This window comes from Manihot esculenta, chromosome 11 (assembly GCF_001659605.2).
Source record: "Manihot esculenta cultivar AM560-2 chromosome 11, M.esculenta_v8, whole genome shotgun sequence".
Lineage (NCBI taxonomy): Eukaryota > Viridiplantae > Streptophyta > Magnoliopsida > Malpighiales > Euphorbiaceae > Manihot > Manihot esculenta.
This window is the reverse complement of record NC_035171.2, coordinates 4,367,579-4,385,952: the sequence shown is the minus strand read 5'-3', so window position 1 is coordinate 4,385,952 and position 18,374 is coordinate 4,367,579. Positions and strand designations below refer to the sequence as shown.

The 18,374-nt window shown below is 32.9% G+C and overlaps 2 protein-coding genes across 3 annotated transcripts in view; both read right to left on the bottom strand.

Moving 5' to 3' along the window:
• The window catches only part of LOC110626696 (proline-rich receptor-like protein kinase PERK15), a 92,708-nt gene that overhangs the window by 26,493 nt on the left and 47,841 nt on the right, over positions 1–18,374 (bottom strand). The window lies entirely within an intron of this gene.
• Positions 7,845–14,276, bottom strand: LOC110626335 (proline-rich receptor-like protein kinase PERK14). 2 transcript variants are annotated; one of them, XM_043962053.1, is made up of 15 exons: positions 14,123–14,276; positions 13,666–14,010; positions 13,488–13,573; positions 13,290–13,360; positions 12,767–12,846; positions 12,413–12,545; positions 12,106–12,261; positions 11,915–11,996; positions 10,412–10,495; positions 10,244–10,314; positions 9,794–9,873; positions 9,478–9,610; positions 9,162–9,296; positions 8,962–9,049; positions 7,845–8,128 (listed from the first exon to the last, which is right to left on the bottom strand). In XM_043962053.1, the coding sequence occupies exons 5-15, from the start codon at positions 12,778–12,780 to the stop codon at positions 8,091–8,093; spliced, it is 1,014 nt and encodes a 337-aa protein (XP_043817988.1). In that variant the 5' UTR covers positions 12,781–12,846; positions 13,290–13,360; positions 13,488–13,573; positions 13,666–14,010; positions 14,123–14,276; the 3' UTR covers positions 7,845–8,090. The 2 variants fall into 2 exon arrangements, with proteins under 2 accessions (XP_043817988.1, XP_043817989.1); XM_043962054.1 differs by having other exon boundaries at positions 12,767–12,839.

The following is an 18,374-nucleotide window of genomic DNA, read 5'->3' as shown; positions in this document are numbered from 1 at the left end:
CTTCAAACTCACCCAATCAACACACATTTTTCAAAACATCAATATTAACCCATAACTCAACATATATCCTAACATGCATTTCTACCCAAAGAACTCATAAAACCTTACTTAAAACACATAAGGAGCTTAAGATCGGCTCTTACCTCTTGAAGATCGAGAGGGAGACGACCTAAACTTGGAGATCCACGAAAATGAGCTCCTGAGTTCCCAAAGCTCCAAAACTTGTTTCAAAGTTCCAAAACCTTCAATGTAAGCTTAAAACTCAAGAAAAATGGTGGGGATTTGAAGGAAGAACACTAGATTTGGAAGAGGGAGGTCGGAAGCTGGCTGTGGCCGAAAATGGGAGAAAGCTCGCCCATTTCGGCTAAGTGCCCCTTTTATAGGTGGCTGGCCAGGCCACGTTCGGGGGCCGAAAATGCTTCCGCATGCATGCCATGTTCGGCGGCCGAACTTGACTTTCGGCGGCCGAACCTGGACTTCCTCTCCTATGCTTTCGGGGGCCTAACGTGCCTCCAAAACGCATGCATGTTCGGCGGCCGAACTTGACTTTCGGCGGCCGAACCTGGGTTTTCCTCCAAGGACTTTTCATGCAAAAACTCATTTAATTTCATACTTAAAACCATTAAAATACATGAAAACATTTTATAAACACGATGTCACTCTTCTAGAGGTCTCCGACACCCAAATTCCACCGGACGGTAGGAATTCCGATACCGGAGTCTAGCCGGGTATTACATTAATAATACTATAAACGTAAAAAACCAAATTACTCATTCAAATATATGTGAAACTTAAAGAATTTGTACTACAATTATAATTTGAAATAAAAATTATCAACTGCTCATAACAAAATATACATACTAAACTAAACTAGCGAGTTCATCATCTGTATCATCATCACTATCTGTATGATGATCACCAATGACAGGGGCATCATCATGCCGCTGCTGTGGAGACGGAGCTGGAGGTGCCCTAGGAGCAGATGACTGAGTGGATGTCCCAATACCCTGTTGTGACATCATCCTATGCATAAACGTCTGCAACTCGTCCAACATTATGGTAATTCGACTATTCTCTGTCTCTAGCCGATCAATTTTATTCTACATCATGTTCATTGCTTCAATTGTAGGAGGATCCACTGGGGGTGCAGAAGTGTCTGAAAAGGAAGAATGAGATGGCTCATGAAAATATGTTGAAGCCTGGGACCCTAGTCCATAAACTCGACTCTTTTTCTGCCCGCCAACCGCTTTGTAGTACAATTGGGCCTCATTTATGGGCGTCGACTCATTGCTTCCCTCCTGTCGCTGTGTTGCAGCCTCCTTTAATTGTACGTATTTATCATGCATTACAAATTAAAAGTAACGTATTAGTAAAACGACTTAAGTCCATCAAAATTGTTACTAACTACATTTAATATCAACTTACATAAATAGCTTTTGACCTAGCATCAACAAACTCGTCCGTCCCCTTTCTCTTATGTGTGGCCTCAAAAAACTCATGAGGATGTGGTTCTCTGCCTAGTCTTTCTCTCTGTTACCAATTATAAGAAGTGTAGCATTTATCATCGAAACAAATTATTTATAAGAAGTTAAACATATATAAAAATATTTACTAATACCGTCCTCTGCTGGTGGGTATACTGTGAAACAGATCCGCATGCGTGCCTGGAAATGCCAGATCCTGACCCTCCAACCTCACTGCGCCTATTGGCAGAAAACTTGTCACACTTCTCTTTGTAATCAGAAGTGTTCCAAGCTTCCTGCCACTTCCTCAAAACAGAATCTGGTGTAGCAAGATTCTTCGTCTTCCCTTTCCTTATTTCCCACATTAAGCTCCTGTATCGCTCAGCTGCCTTTTTCTGCCATGCAATTTTTACCAAGCTGTCAATTGCTTGGTCCCATATGAAGTATTTCTGCAAAAAGATTACATTTTATGAGTAGTTAGTAATTAAACATTTCATAATATAGGTCAAACTGCTAAAATAATTATGCTTCACCTTAAATTCCTGCCAATAAAACTCTTTAGTTTCATTGGGCACTGTCTTCCAACAATGGCCTTCCTCGACCAATCTTTCTTTCACTATCAGAGTAATCCTGCGGCTGCACATCTCCGACAGATGTAAACTACATGAACAATGGTGAGTAAGTAAATGGTAACATTTAAATTAATCTTAATTAATAAACAATTAACTATTACTTATTGTTAATGAGTGAAATAGTCTGTTGGAATGACTGTGTTTCGCGTACAGCAGTGGTCGATGCAGTTGATGCTGGAGCAGATGCAGGAGCAGATGATGGAGTAGAGGGTGATGCAGATCCTGTCCGTCCAGCTAATGCAGTACTAGAATGGGATGCAGGTTGAGGTGAATGTGTATGTGATACCGCTGGTCGTGGAGCTGCAGTAGGGCGGTGAGGATGTAGACTGTGACGGTGAGGAGGTGGAAGGGGACGGGGAAGCTGTGCATCGGTACATGGTGGAATTGGTGTATATGATCGTTCTCTATGACATGGTTGTACACCTGATGCAAGTGGTACCCATATCTGAAGTTCCGTATCCCCAAGTTCCATCGGTGCCCGTGGTAAATGCGACTCATGCTTTTGTCCGTCATCTGTAGTCGCGTCCTCTTGACTTGCACTAGCAGGAAGTTGAACTGGTCCTCTCGGCTTCTTAACCCTTCCACGTCCCCTCATTTGTGAACAAACAAAAATTGTCATATGCAAAAAATAATATAAAGTTCATAAACATTAAATTAAACATAAGTAAATTTGAACTTGCCTGATATCAATTGCAGTATCTTCTACTGGAGGGGGAGGTGGGCGGGCAGTATAACCAGGTTGGTTAGGCTGTTAATGAGAAATTTTAGCAATCAGTACATGTATTCAGCCATCATCCTATCAAAAGTGCTTCATGTTTGGAATATCCACCTATCCAACCACACTTAATTTAAATGTAATGGCTTAATATATTTTCATCATATCGGTAATTGAGGATGTGGTGAAAAGAAATATTATTATTGTGAACCACACTTGGTTAAATTCAAACACATGCACAAAAAAATTTCACAATGCAATTAGAATTCAATTCTAAAGTAACTTTGAAAACTTTAAAATGGGATATTCCATGTGAATATTCACCATCAATTCAAATCCAATAAATATCATGAAAATTTTCTCTTCCACAAAGACACGACTTTGAGGCCGAATTGATTTTGCAATTTCCAGTGCACCTGCTGGTGCACTTGGTCAAGTTGTGTTATGTCCATTTGCCTTGTGTAACGACCCGAAAATCGGACCGCTACCGGCGCTAGGATCCAGGTCAGCTTAAGGCCGCCAGGACCCGTAGCAAGCCTGACATACAACCTGTAAACCTGTGTAATCCCATACATGATCAACAACATACATAAAAAAAATAAAACTTTTCTTTTCATACATTCTCTCATACACCAAACTCAACCTGTGCATGCACTGAACATAGTCATAATCATATACATTGACCCCTCTGTAGGATCTCATCAGTGCCCCAATGGGCGATATAACATATGTTGAGTTGGTTTACATAAACATCATAAAACATCTAAGATCATGTATAACAAGGGATACCTTACACATTGGGTCAAGCACAACCTCTAATCCTCAATATCATTACATTACATGACATAACTATTCATAACTTTTACAATCCTTATACAATTTATCATGTCCACATTCTATCTGTTACAATACAAGACTTCATTCACCTTGACTTCTCTGTCTAGCCTGTACCTGCAACCCTGGGGATTAGGGAAAAGGGTGAGCTACTAGAGCCCAGTGAGCAGAATAATAAAACATTTAAATCATATGCTATAATGGAATGCAACACGTCACAGACAAATCACATCACGGATGGTATTGTCACCAAGAGTCCTCTACATTCCAAAGTGCCGGGACGTAGAATGGGTCAACCGGTCTTTCTCTTAACATAACATAACATAGCATTCCAATGTGCCAGGGACGTAGAATGGGTACAACCTAGACTTTCTCTTACATCATGCCAGGGACGTAGAATGGGTACAACCTGGACTTTCTCAATATACCGTGTCATATCACATTACATCATATCGAGGACTAAGGATCATCCAATAACCATCCACATCATCATCGAAATTATGCAATGCAATATATTCGTGAATTCTAATGCAACAACCTAAATCATCACATGACATTCATGATGCATGGGCATGCTCAAACTGTATAATTCATTTGCTTTAAAATATAAAGGTTTATTCTACTCACCTCTGGATAGCTCTGACCAGACACTGGGGTAACTGACTCACTGCTGGGGTCCTCGGTTCCTCGGGTCCGAACCTACACAGGTGGACTCAAATGAGGGACCAAACATACATGAACACAACTCTAAAACATCCCCCAAAAACCCCCTAAAACACCTTAAAACATCCCCCAAAAACCCCCTAAAATACCTTAAAACATCCATAGAAAACATGTAAGGAATGACTGAACAGGGCACTTTCGGCGGCAGGTTCGGCGGCCGAAAGTCCCTCCAGAGCCGAAAGTCAGGCAGGTTCGGCGGCACCTTCGGCGGCCGAAACTCCCAGACAGAGACGAAACTCATCTTTCGGGGGCAGGCTTCGGCAGCCGAAAGCTGCCTCCACAAGCGGGTTCGGCGGCCGAAAGTCCCTTCTGCAGCCGAACCTGAGTTTCCCCAAAGTGGCAGAAACTCGGCTCCTCAAGCACATTTCGCCCCCCAACTCTTCCAAACATGCATTTTCCTATTCTACAACAAGCATACTCAAGCATACAAGCTCCTAGGGGCTTCAAACTAACTTAAACCCCATCTACAACACATCAATCAAGCATATACAAGCCACATTGCTCAAAAACACACATTAAACCCATAAACTCTACATAAGCCGATACATGCATTTCTACCCCATAGATTTACTTAAAACTTACTTAAAACATGCCATAAGCTCAAGATCGATCCTTACCTCTTGAAGATCGAGAGGAGAACGACCTTAGCTCGGAAAATGGGAGAGAGAGAGTTCCTTGAACCTCCAAGCTCCACAACTTGCTCAAAACTTCAAAACAAAATGAAAACTTGTGAAAAACTTGAAAGATCTGAAGGAAGAAACTCAAAAACGGGGAGGGATGGCGGAAAGCTCACCTTGGCCGAAAACGGGGAGAAAAGCTCTCTCGTTTGGACAAGGGTACCCCTTTATAGGTGGCTGGCCAGACCACTTTCGGGGGCTTAACGTGCCTCCGCATGCATGCCACTTTCGGCAGCTGAACATAAAGTTCGGCGGCCGAACCTGGGGTTCGGCGGCCGAACCTGGGCTTCCCTCACTTATGCTTTCGGGGGCCTAAAGCACTCCCGAAGTGCATGCATGTTCGGCGGCCGAACTTGGGATTCGGCGGCCGAACCTGGGTCTTCCTCCAAGGCTATATTCATTCAAAACTTAACTTTCTTTTTACTTAAAAAATCATAAAATACATTAAAACATTTTTATTAAAACATGGTTTCACCCTTCTAGAGGTTCCCGACATCCGAGATCCCACCGGACGGTAAGGATTCCGATACCGGAGTCTAGCCGGGTATTACACCTTGTCTAGTCAGTTGAAGTAACTTTGCTCAGAACCCCATTAACACCATGCTCAACCAAACAAATTTGTCTGCTTCCTAAACAGGACATAATTCTACAGCACAATCATGTGAAATTATGCTTAAAATAGTTCATTTAAGTCACAGAAGTTGCACTTGATTTATGAGTACCATGAGAAGTGTTAAATTTTCAGAATTAAATAGGATGAGAGAGGAAGGAAAGAAAGAGAAAGGGAATAACCCCAAGGATTACAATTTCATTCACTATTCATTTTTACATAATATATAGAACTCCATATTTATGAAAATGCAATCCTTTGGGTTATTCCCTAACTTCCTTTCCTTCCTCTTCTCATCCTATTTAATGGTTAAAGCCTCCCCATTTAGTGTTAGGCTTCCCACAAGTATTTCACCCTCAAGGTTTTTGGTGGTCCTAAGTGTGAGAGTGTTAAATCCTAACACTGGTTTGGGAAGGGGTAATGCCCCTCATAAAGCCTTGGCACTCCTCCCTTAAGCTAGCTTTTAGGGATGAGTAGGCCAAGCCCATTTTCTTAAGGAAAAGAGAGTATGAGCTGATGTCCCTGACTTCACTTTAGTAGTAAAATTCATGTGATTATATTTAAATAACAAATCCTCCAGTTCTGCTAACAAATTAAATTCCATTTCAAATAAACGCCCAGGACTTTGAATATTCTGGCATACACATTATGGTATCAACATTGACATGTCAATAAAATATTCCGCATTTTAATCAATAGTTATACCAGGAAGAACAGGACAGAGTTTAAGAGTTTAAGTTATCTTAAATAGCCTAGTATTGAATAGTTTTTGATTCAATATCGTAATAAACCTCTAGAGATTAGAAATTGATAACCAATTATGCAACCCTTCTCTCGAAGATTATGAGAATGGACCTCAAAAGGTTTCCTAAAAGTGTACTAAATCCTGGGATTTCTATGGATTAACCCACTTGCAGAAGTGTAAAATAAAAGGCAAAGCAACGAAACCCCTTCATCTACCTTTACAGCCTGGGAGATTTATAACACGTAAACAAATATGGATTTTACAGGCAATTGCACAGATATTTGTAAGATTCTCTAGCTCCCTTTTTTTCTCACATATTATCCCAGTGGCCTCAAACGATAAACATTCATCAAACTAGAAAATTCTAAAGGAAAAGAGAGCATCCTAATAGACTTTCATGCATTTATCTTTCCAGAGATTAATGCGTAAATCCTCAAAAAAATGGAAAGAAAAATCAGTACCAAGTGAAAGTGTAGAGATAGAAACAACCTCAAATGTTAAGTTACCAAAATCCTGCACATGCTGCAAAGTTGATATGGATATGTTGACATTCCATAGCTAAATAATCTATACTCTAACAAATTCCAGTGCACCAGCAGGTGCAAATTCCTTTTGCATCAAATTTCGAGCACACTTTGTCTTTCATTTAAGAAGAACTCAGAGGAATAGCTAATATTTGACTCTTATCCTTATCATTGAACAAAGAATTCAAGATAGGAAAATTCTAAAGAACGCGGTATTTCAAGATAAAAAAAAATCAAAAATCTTTGACCTAAGCTGAACAAAGAGCAGTCCAGTAAATTAGACAACTTGAAACTAACAGACTTAAAGAATGGAAGGAGAATGACATTAAATAAATATATATCGTGTTAAAAATGGTAAATGAAGAGATGGATAGGGTACTTGTAGACACTGTCCGTCGAGAAGGGAAAGACTGGTGAGAGAGACGGGCTCACTCGTGGACAGTGATGTCGAGAAAGGGTGCACTTGTCGACGGTAGATGGCGGCGGACCGTTGACGGCGGCGGACGATGAATGCCGGCGGCGGTGAACGACCGAGAGGTTGGACGCAACATCAGAGTGATTTTGATTTTCCAAGCACACGATTTAGGGATTTCATTTAGGATTGTGTATTTGGCTCCACAATTCACTGACGTATGATTAGTCCGTTAGTGAAAAAACATTTAGATTAAATAAATAATAAATTCACTTATAGATTTCTAACGGGAAAAAGTCCGTTAATATTTTACTAACGGACTTCTGACGGATGGTTTCATCCGTTAGTGGACAATACGGTTACAATATTCCGTTAGAGTTAACCGTTAGTATCACTAACGGACTTATATCCGTTGGTGAAGTCCGTTAGTATCACTAATGGACTTCAATCCGTTGGTGAAGTCCGTTAGTGATCAATTGAATTCTTGTAGTGGTATACTATTTATTTCAGACCCCAACTTTTTTTTTATTAAAAAAAATTGCAATAGTCTCCAAAGACGCATCAATACATAGAATGATCCACATACATGTTCATACAAGCAAAGCAAAATTCACAAAGTCTTCCTTTGCCACCTCAACTGAGGCCTATCTTTTATTTCGATGTTCAATTGGCCTTTGAATGAAGTTTCCAACTTCTATTTAAAAGGAAAAAAATATTTCTTTTTTTAAACATTTCTGCTAAATTCTTGAGATTTTTCAGAGGAATATTTCCTGCTCGAACTCCAACGGATCACCTGCTTTGCCAAGAAATGGAATTAAAAAACAAAATGGTAAGTACTGGTTTTTTTTCTGATAAGCAGCATTTTATTAATAAGACAAGAAAAAATTTAACATGAAAAATCTAATTAAAATCGGTTATCAGACTTTTTACTATATCCATCCTATGATCAATCATGCTAAGTAAAAAAAATTGGATAAAAAATCCATCAAAACAGATTAAAAAATGTGAAACTGGTTGAGAAGCAAATGTGAAGCTGTATCTAAAGTAATCATGTTATTTCAATGAAAATAAATAGACAAAATTTTAATTTAGTCATTCACACTCAGATCGTTGAAGACATCAACACAACATTTAATTTTTTACCAATTGATTTTTTTTTTTTAAATTACACCACGATTATAACACATGAATGTTAAGAATTATATGCCAATCAGAATTAAATAAATTAAGTATTTTAAAAATGCAATTCAAAATAATTTATACTTTTAGATTTTGTAAGCTTTTATCCTAAAGAAAACAGATTTAATTCACTAAAATATGATTTTGATTTGATTACCAATTTTAAGTTTAATTGAATTTGCTTTAAAAAATAATTTAATTTATTTTGAAGTGTAATTGAAACAAATTAAAATTTAATTGATAATATAATAAGATTTTTTTCACTAGAAATTAAAAATTGGAAGAGTAGAATCTAAGAGCTCTCAGATTTACTCAGATACACTTATTACCAGATTAATTTTGTGAGTGCTATTAATGATCTCACCTTATCATTAAGTTATAATTTATCTATAAAGAAAATGAACACCACTTTGAAATAGATATTCCCATGGTTTACTAGAAACGGACCTTCATTTGTAGCTCTCTCTAGTAAGTAGTTGTTCTTCTCATCCCATAAAACCTCCAGAGGCAAAAGTCCTTCAAAAGCTAGAAATATCTACATGGCATAACAATAGTATAAAAATATATAAATTAATTATGTAATTTTTCAATGTTTCCATAAAATTAATTAAAATACACCAAAATTAAATTATGTGAATGAATTTTACCTTTTTCATCGATGGACGAGATTTTGGAGATTGATTTATGCAACTATTAGCACAAAAAATCATTCGATGCATTTCTTCATAGTCGAAAGATTGTAGTCTGGAATCTACAAAATCCATATATTTTCCATCTAAAACCTGTTCAATTAGAGGATTTGCCTATGAGATATTGAAAAAAAAAATATTTATTAACAAATCATAAATATTTGTTGCATGTAAATTTATATTTAACTTATAGTATATATTTTTTTTTCAATGAGCTAAAAGAATACATATTACAATTTTTATATTATACTGTTATAAACTAATAGAGTCATACCCAAGTAACAATAGTAACTCCTTTATGAATGGGCTTTCTTCCTGTAATTAGCTCTAAAAGCGTAATACCAAAAGAATATACATCGGATTTATCTGAATATTTTTCCGATTGAAATGCGGCTGGATCCATATAACTGCAATCGAATGATCACAATTAAACTTCATGTTAAGATTTTCTTTATAAAAACTAATTTCTTCAAATGAAAGAGCCCTAATTTCATTTTATGTGCGTAGATAATAATGACACTAAAAAGAAATATACAATAATATATAGCAATGTAATTAAAACGATAGAAAGAAAGTTATATCTTACGTACACTTGGGTCCCTCGAATATATGATTCGGATATGTCACTATCATCATCCGTAAAAAATGTGCTGAGTCCAAAATCTGAAATCTAAACAAATGATTTAAGTAGATTAATAAATTTATTATGCCATATATATATATATATATATATTAATTTAAATATTTAATTATTTTCAACACTTAATTTCATGAATATATTCTTTTTTTATTTTTTATTTTTTATTTGATCATATAACACTATTATCCGTACTTCAATAAGGTTTATTAAGAAAATATTAAGGCAGGAAAAAGACAAAAAAAACTATAAAGGTTAATTTATTAATTAGTTACAACAATCAAATTAATGAGTTCACATATTTTTTAATATATTTTTTTTTTTAAAAATTCAACAATCAAGGTTTTAATATAAATATATAATGATATAAACAAAACTTTTATTTATTATTTAGTTGTCTTACTTTAGGTTCAAAGTTATGATCAAGAATAATATTATTTGGTTTGATATCTAAATGTATGATTTTAGGATTACCTGAAAAAGACATAAAGAGAAGATAAGACTTTAAAGAAAATAAATTATTAATACAAAGCCTACCAAGCATAAATATATTCTATTAATATATACTCACATTGTTCATGTAAATATTCCAATCCTCTTGCAGAACCTATAGCGATCTTCATTCTTTTTTTCCAGTCCAAAACATTCTGACTTTCTACAATATACCATTTCTAATTTGTCAGATTAATTATATATGTCATAACAGTTATATGAATATAAAATAAAAGATATAGGACTCACCATGTAATTTATATTTCAAAGATCCGTTTGGAAAATACTCTAAAATAAGAAATCTATTGGGTCCATCGATGCAGTAACCAAGCAGTTCAATGAGATTTTTGTGACGGATACTATGAAAGACCCTAATCTGTCTCTCAAAATCTCCTTCGAATTGTAAATCCGGCAGATTTTTAAGTTTATTGATAGCACGGATCTCACCATTCAAAGATCCGATAAAAATTTGTCCTAAACCACCTTCACCAATTAGATTAGTGAACGAGAAATGATCGTATTAACTTTCATATTTTTATTTTTCATTTTCTTAATTTTATACATTGAGTTATTATTATTGTTATGTACTAATTTTAATAATATTCAAATAACCTATATGATTGAAATTTACCTAAAAACACTGTAACCTATAAATATCATAAGTTTATTATTTAAACAAACTAAATCAATTTATTAGAAGTTTGTCAAACAGGATGTATATAATATAAGTAAATCATTACGTTTCACAATCTTTCAAAAGAAAATTTAACAACTTCAAAATAGCAAATGGTTTCATGGCCATTGATAATATATATTTTTTTCTTATGAAGATTTGTTTCTATTTATTTACTTTTCCTTAAATAATAAAAGAATAATATGTAAAATTATAAATAAGTCAATGAACTTGTAAATTGACTAAAATGTTAACTATTTAATACAAACATCCAATTTATATATTGATTCCTAATTAATAAATTAAATATTTATAATTTATTTTTTAATTCTAAAAAACTCTAACCGATTTAAATGTAAATGTAATTACGTATTCATTTTTATGAAATAATAAATAAAATATAGTAATTCTTAATTTTACACTTTTCATATATATGGGACAAAGGAGGTTTTCGGTTGATAAATGATTTTTTTGTTCTTGTCTCCTATAATTATTAAAAATAATTAATAAGATAAATCATAACCCTATAAATAATTATATTCAAATAAAATTATATTTTTAATCCTGAAACTATTCAATACTATATATATTAACTATACGTTTTAATTCAATGATTAACAAAATTAACGATTAAGAAATTATTTATGAACTTTTAGATTTATGTTTTAAAACTTTAAGATAAAGCTTTCATCATTGTTTTTACAGTTTGTTTGAATAATTATAAGATTAAAAAATATATTTAATTAATATGTATCAATTTTGGTTAAAAACTAATTTATTCTAAATTTCAAATTAAAAAACTTATTTTTTGCAGTTGAAAATTAAATGACAATTTAGGCAGCAATTAGATCAAGCTTTAGTATAAATATGCATATAATTTATAATAAATTAACATAAAATAATATGAACCTTTATATATCATACTCAGCTGCAATCCTTCGTGACCATATAATTCCTCTAGAGGTGATTTTCCTTCAAGAATTAGACGTATCTATGTGACATTTATAGCAAAAAAATAATTACAAATCAATAGACTTCCACATAATTATATATATATTGAAAGATACTGAAATTAAATTAGTTATGAAAATAATTTTTACCTTTTCCATTGTTGGACGAGAGTTTGGAGGTTGATTTAAGCAAGAATTAATACAAGAAACCATTCTATGCATTTGTTCGTCATCAAAAGATCGTAATTTGGAATCTACAAAATTTGCATATTTTCCATTTAAAGCTTTTTTAATGCGAAGATTTGCCTACAAGATAAAAAAAATATTTATTAATGGATCTTAAATGCATGCCATTGAAATCTAAATTCAAAACTTTACTTTTTTTTAAATGACTATAATCACTGAGATAAAAAAATTCTTTATATCATAGTTTTTATTAATGCAAATAGAGTTATACCCAAGTAACAATATCGGTGCCATTATCTAGAGGTTTTCTTCCAGTAATAAGCTCTAAAAGTGTAATACCAAAAGAATAAATATCAGACTTATCGGAATACTTTCCCAATTTCGTCGTTAGTGGATCTTCATAACTGCAATAGAATTATCACAATTAAGATTCATGTAGATTTTTTTTTTAAGAAAATAATATCTTCGAATTAAGGAGTCTTAATTTATTTTTATGTGTTTTTTTTAGAGTAGATAATAATGAGAGTGAAAATGAAAAAGACAATAATAGCAATGCTATTTGTTTATATAGGTAAAAAAAATAGCAATGCAATTAAATATAGAAAGAAAGTTATATCTTACGTACACTTGAGTTCCCATAACTGATGATTTGGATATGTGAGTAGTAGTCTCCGTAAAAAAATGAGCAAGTCCAAAATCTGTTATCTAAACAAATGATTTAAGTTGGTTAATAAATTTATTATGCAATTTATATATAATGTATATATTAATTTAAAGGTGAATAAGTTATTTTCGCTCTTAATTTCATGAATATACTCTTTTTTTTAATTTGATAAATTACACTATTTTTCGTACTGCAAAAAGGTTTAAGATTAACTCGTGAAAAAAAAAAAGCAAGAAACCTACTAAGGTTGATTTATTATTTTTTTTTATAAGCAATAAATTTTATTAAAAAAAGCCAAAAATATATGTCCAAACCAAAAGAATTAAAACCCAGATTTATTAATTAATTACAAGAATTAAATTATGTAATTAAGGAGTTCACATAAATTTTTAATATTATTCAAAAATAAAATTTCGGATGAAAGTTCTACTATACATATGCCATGATATAAATAAAATATTTATTTGTTATAAAATTATCTTACCTTAGGTTCAAAATCTTCGTCAAGAAGAATATTATCTGGTTTGATATTTAAATGAATAATTTTAGGTTCACCTGAAAAATATATAATATCAATCTTTGAGAAAAAATAAATTATCAATATAAACAAAAATAAATAAATAAATAAATTCACACTCAAAAGCTAAAATCCTGCCAAATAAAGTTATATAGTAGTATATACTCAGTGTTGATGTAAATATTCCAATCCTTTTGCAGAACCTGTAGCCATCTTCATTCTTTTTTCCCAGTCCAAAACATCCCCACTTCCTACAATACCATTTGTAATTTTTAAGATTAATCATGTTATATTGATTAGTTATCCGAACATAAAAGTAAAAGAAAGGATATATGGAACTCACCATGTAATTTAGATCTCAAGGACCCATTTGGAAAATACTTTAAAATAAGCAATCTATTGGCTCCATCAATACAGTAACCAACCAATTCAACGAGGTTTTTGTGACTGACACTTTTGACGACCATAATCTCCCTCTCCAAACCTCCTTCGGATTGTACATCCGGAAAATTAAGTCTCTTAATAGCACGGATCTCACCATCCAAGGATGCCTTAAAAACATGACCAAAACCACCTAGACCAATTATGTTATTGAGCGAGAAATGACCAGTTACACTTGCTAGTTCACCGTATGAATATGACTTTGGCCCAATAGTCTTCTCAGGAGATGAGCCAGATTCATTCTGATCTGTGCTTAGTGACAATCAATAAACAACATGCCTCAATTAGTTAGATGAAATGAAATCTTCATGAAACTATTCCTATTTGGTACAACAGTTTCAGCTGAAAACAATTAATACCTCTGGTTTCCATCCGGCGATCTGCCCCGTTCATCCCCAAGCGAGAGGCGATGAAGTTGCAGACTTATGCAACCACGACCATAGGTTTGTTGCGAGTATATATATAATAGAGTTTCTATAGAGTGTGAATGTGAATGGTCAGAGATAGAGAGTTAGATATAGGAAGGATGAAGGAAGACAGTAGGTAACTTTAGCGTTAGGACCGTCCTTTTCCTTTTTTTTTTTTTCTTATAAAAAAATAACGTTGAGCGTAGAATTCGCAGCACGTGGCCTCCAGTTAGGCCTCTACAGTGGCGGAGCCAGGAGTTTCCCTTTGGTAGGGCACCGGCTGCGCCGCTGCGGCACCACCGGCTGCGCTGCGGTACCTTCATCCCCTTTCAAAGCATTTTCTGGTCGCCGGTACGGCACGTACCCCTTGCCGTACCTTCCCTCCACCCCTGAGCCTCCGATTAATGTCATTTTGTGTAATGCATATTATAAATTTATTAATGAGTTTCTCTTTATTCTAAATTTCAACGAGGAGTTGTTTTTTTTTTTTTTTTTTTTTTTTTTAAATTTCTTTTGAGTGTGGTCTTTTATTAGTTCAGAAAAAAAAAATCACATGAAATCCACTTAATTCAATTTGGATCGACTCCATAAACCTCTTGTCAATGGGGCTTTCTTACAAAATGAGTGAAAATTTTATATTTTCACACTGTAAAAAGAGTAATTTTATAATATATTAGTGATATTACGTAGGATATCTGATATAAATAATTGTTAAATTTGATTTTATAATTTTTTTTTTTTTTTTGAAATAGGGGGTTGGGGGAGTAGAACCTCAGACCTCTCTCAAGGTTACAAGGATGCACTTTCCACCAGGTTAAGTCTGTGCATTTTTATAATTTCTTTGATGTTGAGCTTTTCATAAATATTTTATATTTAATTTATTTTTTAGTATGAAAGGGATGTTAAATTATACTTAATGTTAAAATAGAAGTCATATGCACTGGTAAGAGTTTTTTTTTTGTTAAAATTTGTTTATAAAAATAATAATCTAAGCCGGCTGACAAATATCAACAATGTTTTTTTAATTTTGGAGGTCCTATTCATCTCATTAATGAGGTTAATAATAAATAAAGAAATAGATATTGAAGTATTAAATTAATGCACTTACAGTAAGGCTCTGTACCTAAGTTATTTTTTAATGGGCTCATGGGTGCCATTAATGATTTATATCTGAGGTCCAATCCAAATGTTTGAGAGAGAGATTTTAACTCAATAATTGACCAATCAATTTGGTGTAGTGGGCAATATAAAATTATGAAATATATAAAAATAAAAATATAAAAGTCTTATAAAGATAACAAGTTGTTTATTGTTTATTAGGGCATAAGGTTAACGTCATTTCACACCTAGACGTATGAATGGCCTTTAAATTTATTAAAATTTTTTAAAAATTGAAAAGTGAGAATACAAAATAAATTTTCAATTTTATGATCATTTTATTTTTAATCAAATAAAATTATTATTATATATATATATATACATACATATTAAAATAATTATTTAATACAACTCTTTTACATACATAATAAATATAATTTCATTATTAATATAATAAATTCATATTTAACTATATAATTTTACTCGATTATAATAAAAGCAGTCCTTTAAAACTATTTCTCTTATATACTTGATTAGTGCCTTTAAAACTATTTTTCTTATATACTTGATTAGTGCCACCACCAAAGGTTGGAGTTGGAATAACTGATTTTATTTAAGATCCACTTTAGGGATCAAAACAATCAATATTTCAGTAAGAGAAGAAGGAAAAGTACCTTGTTGAAGACATAGGCGACAACCATCAGAAACATCATTGCCAATCAAATTTCAAAATCTCTAGTAAAATGTAGGATTTAACCCATCCGGCCCGGGTGTCTTATTTGGATGCATCTGAAAAAGAGTAGCTCTAAATTCCTCATTCGAAAAGGGAGCACAAAGATCAGCATTATCGGCATCACTAATCAAGGACTGCACCAACTTAAAAATCCGTTCACAATCCACAGAACCGCCATAAAAAATAGACTTTAAATAATGCAGAACATGATTTTTAATTTTCTACTCATCCTCAATCTAGGTACCCGACGACTCCTTTAATTTAGTAATACGGTTCATTCTTCGTCTACCATTAATTTGTGCATGAAAAAATTTTGTATTTTGATCCCCATTTTTAAGCCAAAAGTACTTTGCCTGTTGTTTAAGTCTAGTTTCTTCATGCTCAATGAGACGATTTCAATCTTCCTTTAAAGAGGCGTGAGAAATAGTACTGGGCCCATTATCCAATAATCTCCATATAGTTTTATTCTTTTCCTAAAACTCTCTATTTCTTCTCCTACCCCACAACGAAAGAGCAGAATCTAAATCATCATGTTTCATCAAAAGGTTGCGTGGTATAGAATTAATTCAAGCTCCTTTAACAACCTCAGTCAGACCCTCATCACATAACCATACATTATCAAATCGAAAACTCCTTCTATCTCCCTTATTATCCTTATGAGCTGTATTAATCACCAACGGTTTGTGATCTGATCTAGGAACATGAACAACCGAGCAGACATCATTAGTGAATTTACGAGTCCAATCCTCAGTAGCAAGGGCTCTATCAAGCTTCTCTTTAACCATATTATTTGACTCTCTGCCCTTCTCCCATATGAAGAAAGAGCCAACAGTGGGTATTTGAACAAGATTACTGTCCTCAAGTGTCTGTCTAAACTCCTGCATAAGATAATTTGGTAAAGTTGCTCCTCCTTCTTTCTCATCTCTCGAGCATAAATCATTAAAGTCTCCCGAACAAAGCCACAGAAGAGAGCTTCTACGAGATAAAACTCGAATAAGGTTCCAAGATTGATGTCATCGTTGCGATTCCAGAAACCCATAATAACCAGTAAACCTCCATTGGACATTACCTTGGGAAACAACCGAATCAATAAAATTTGAAGAAAAATCAATCACAGAAACAGACACATGATTCTTCCACATTAACGAAAGGCCTCCTCCCAATCCTTGTCTATTAACTGAGAAGCAACCATCAAAATGTAAAAACTACGAAAAAATTACATACGAGAACTAAGAGCTTTTGTTTCCATCAAAAATAAAATATTCGGCTTGTAATTAGTGACCAAATCCTTCAATGCATTAACTGTCCGAGGATTGCCGAGTCCTCAGCAATTCCAACACAGGACGATAATTGCTTTGGGCTATCCTCACCTTTAACGGGATGAGCCGCTTCGATAGTCAATTGACGCAGATCGTATTCCATGGGGAAAGAAAAGAAGAAGTTAGATTTAAGAAAAGAAAAAGGGACCACAGAGGGAAACTTAGCCAAAAAGCTCCCTAGGCTTAATACTTAAACTGTATATGAATCATGAAAATTAAATTTAAATTACTCATATTATCAATAGCATGTAAGGTAACATTTTGTCAGTTCGGTTTAAATTCAAATCGAATTGAAAAAATTAAAAATTAAAAATTTAGAGTTTATAAAAATTAAATCAAATCAATTTTAAATAGAAACCATTTAAATATAAACTGATATAATTCGATTTGATTTGATTTAGCTTAATTGATTAGACTTTTTAATGAGATTTTTTATTTTTAACACTTTAATTTTAATATTTTAAAATTTAATTAAAATATTTCAACTTTAAATATAATCTAATATTTATATATTGGAAAAAATTAATATACTATTATCACTAATCGGTTTGATTTAATTTTATCGATTTTTTTTATCAAAATCAAATTGAACTGAAATAATAAAAAATTTTAAAAATAAAAATCGAACCAAACCGAAAAAAAATAAAAAACTACACTAAATTTTCAAATTAATTTAGTTCGATCGATTTTTTCAATTTCAACAAAAAACTACTTACCTCTAAATTAGAGTGTAAAAAAAATAAAATTGATTTCATTTATTGTTGTTTATGTCTAAATTTATTAATATTACTTTAAATTTTCATAAAATAAAAAATTACTCTCATTTTACATAATATAATATTATTTCATATGAAAAATATTTTTCAAATATATATTATATTTTATAAATAAATAAAGGCTTAATACTAAAACTATAATCAAAACATATTTGAATATTTAATCGTACATGAATCATGGCAATTAAATGTAAATTACTCATTTTATCTATAGCTTATAAATAAAAAGTAAAAATTAATTTCAAACAAATTAAATTTCTAATTATAATTAACATTTT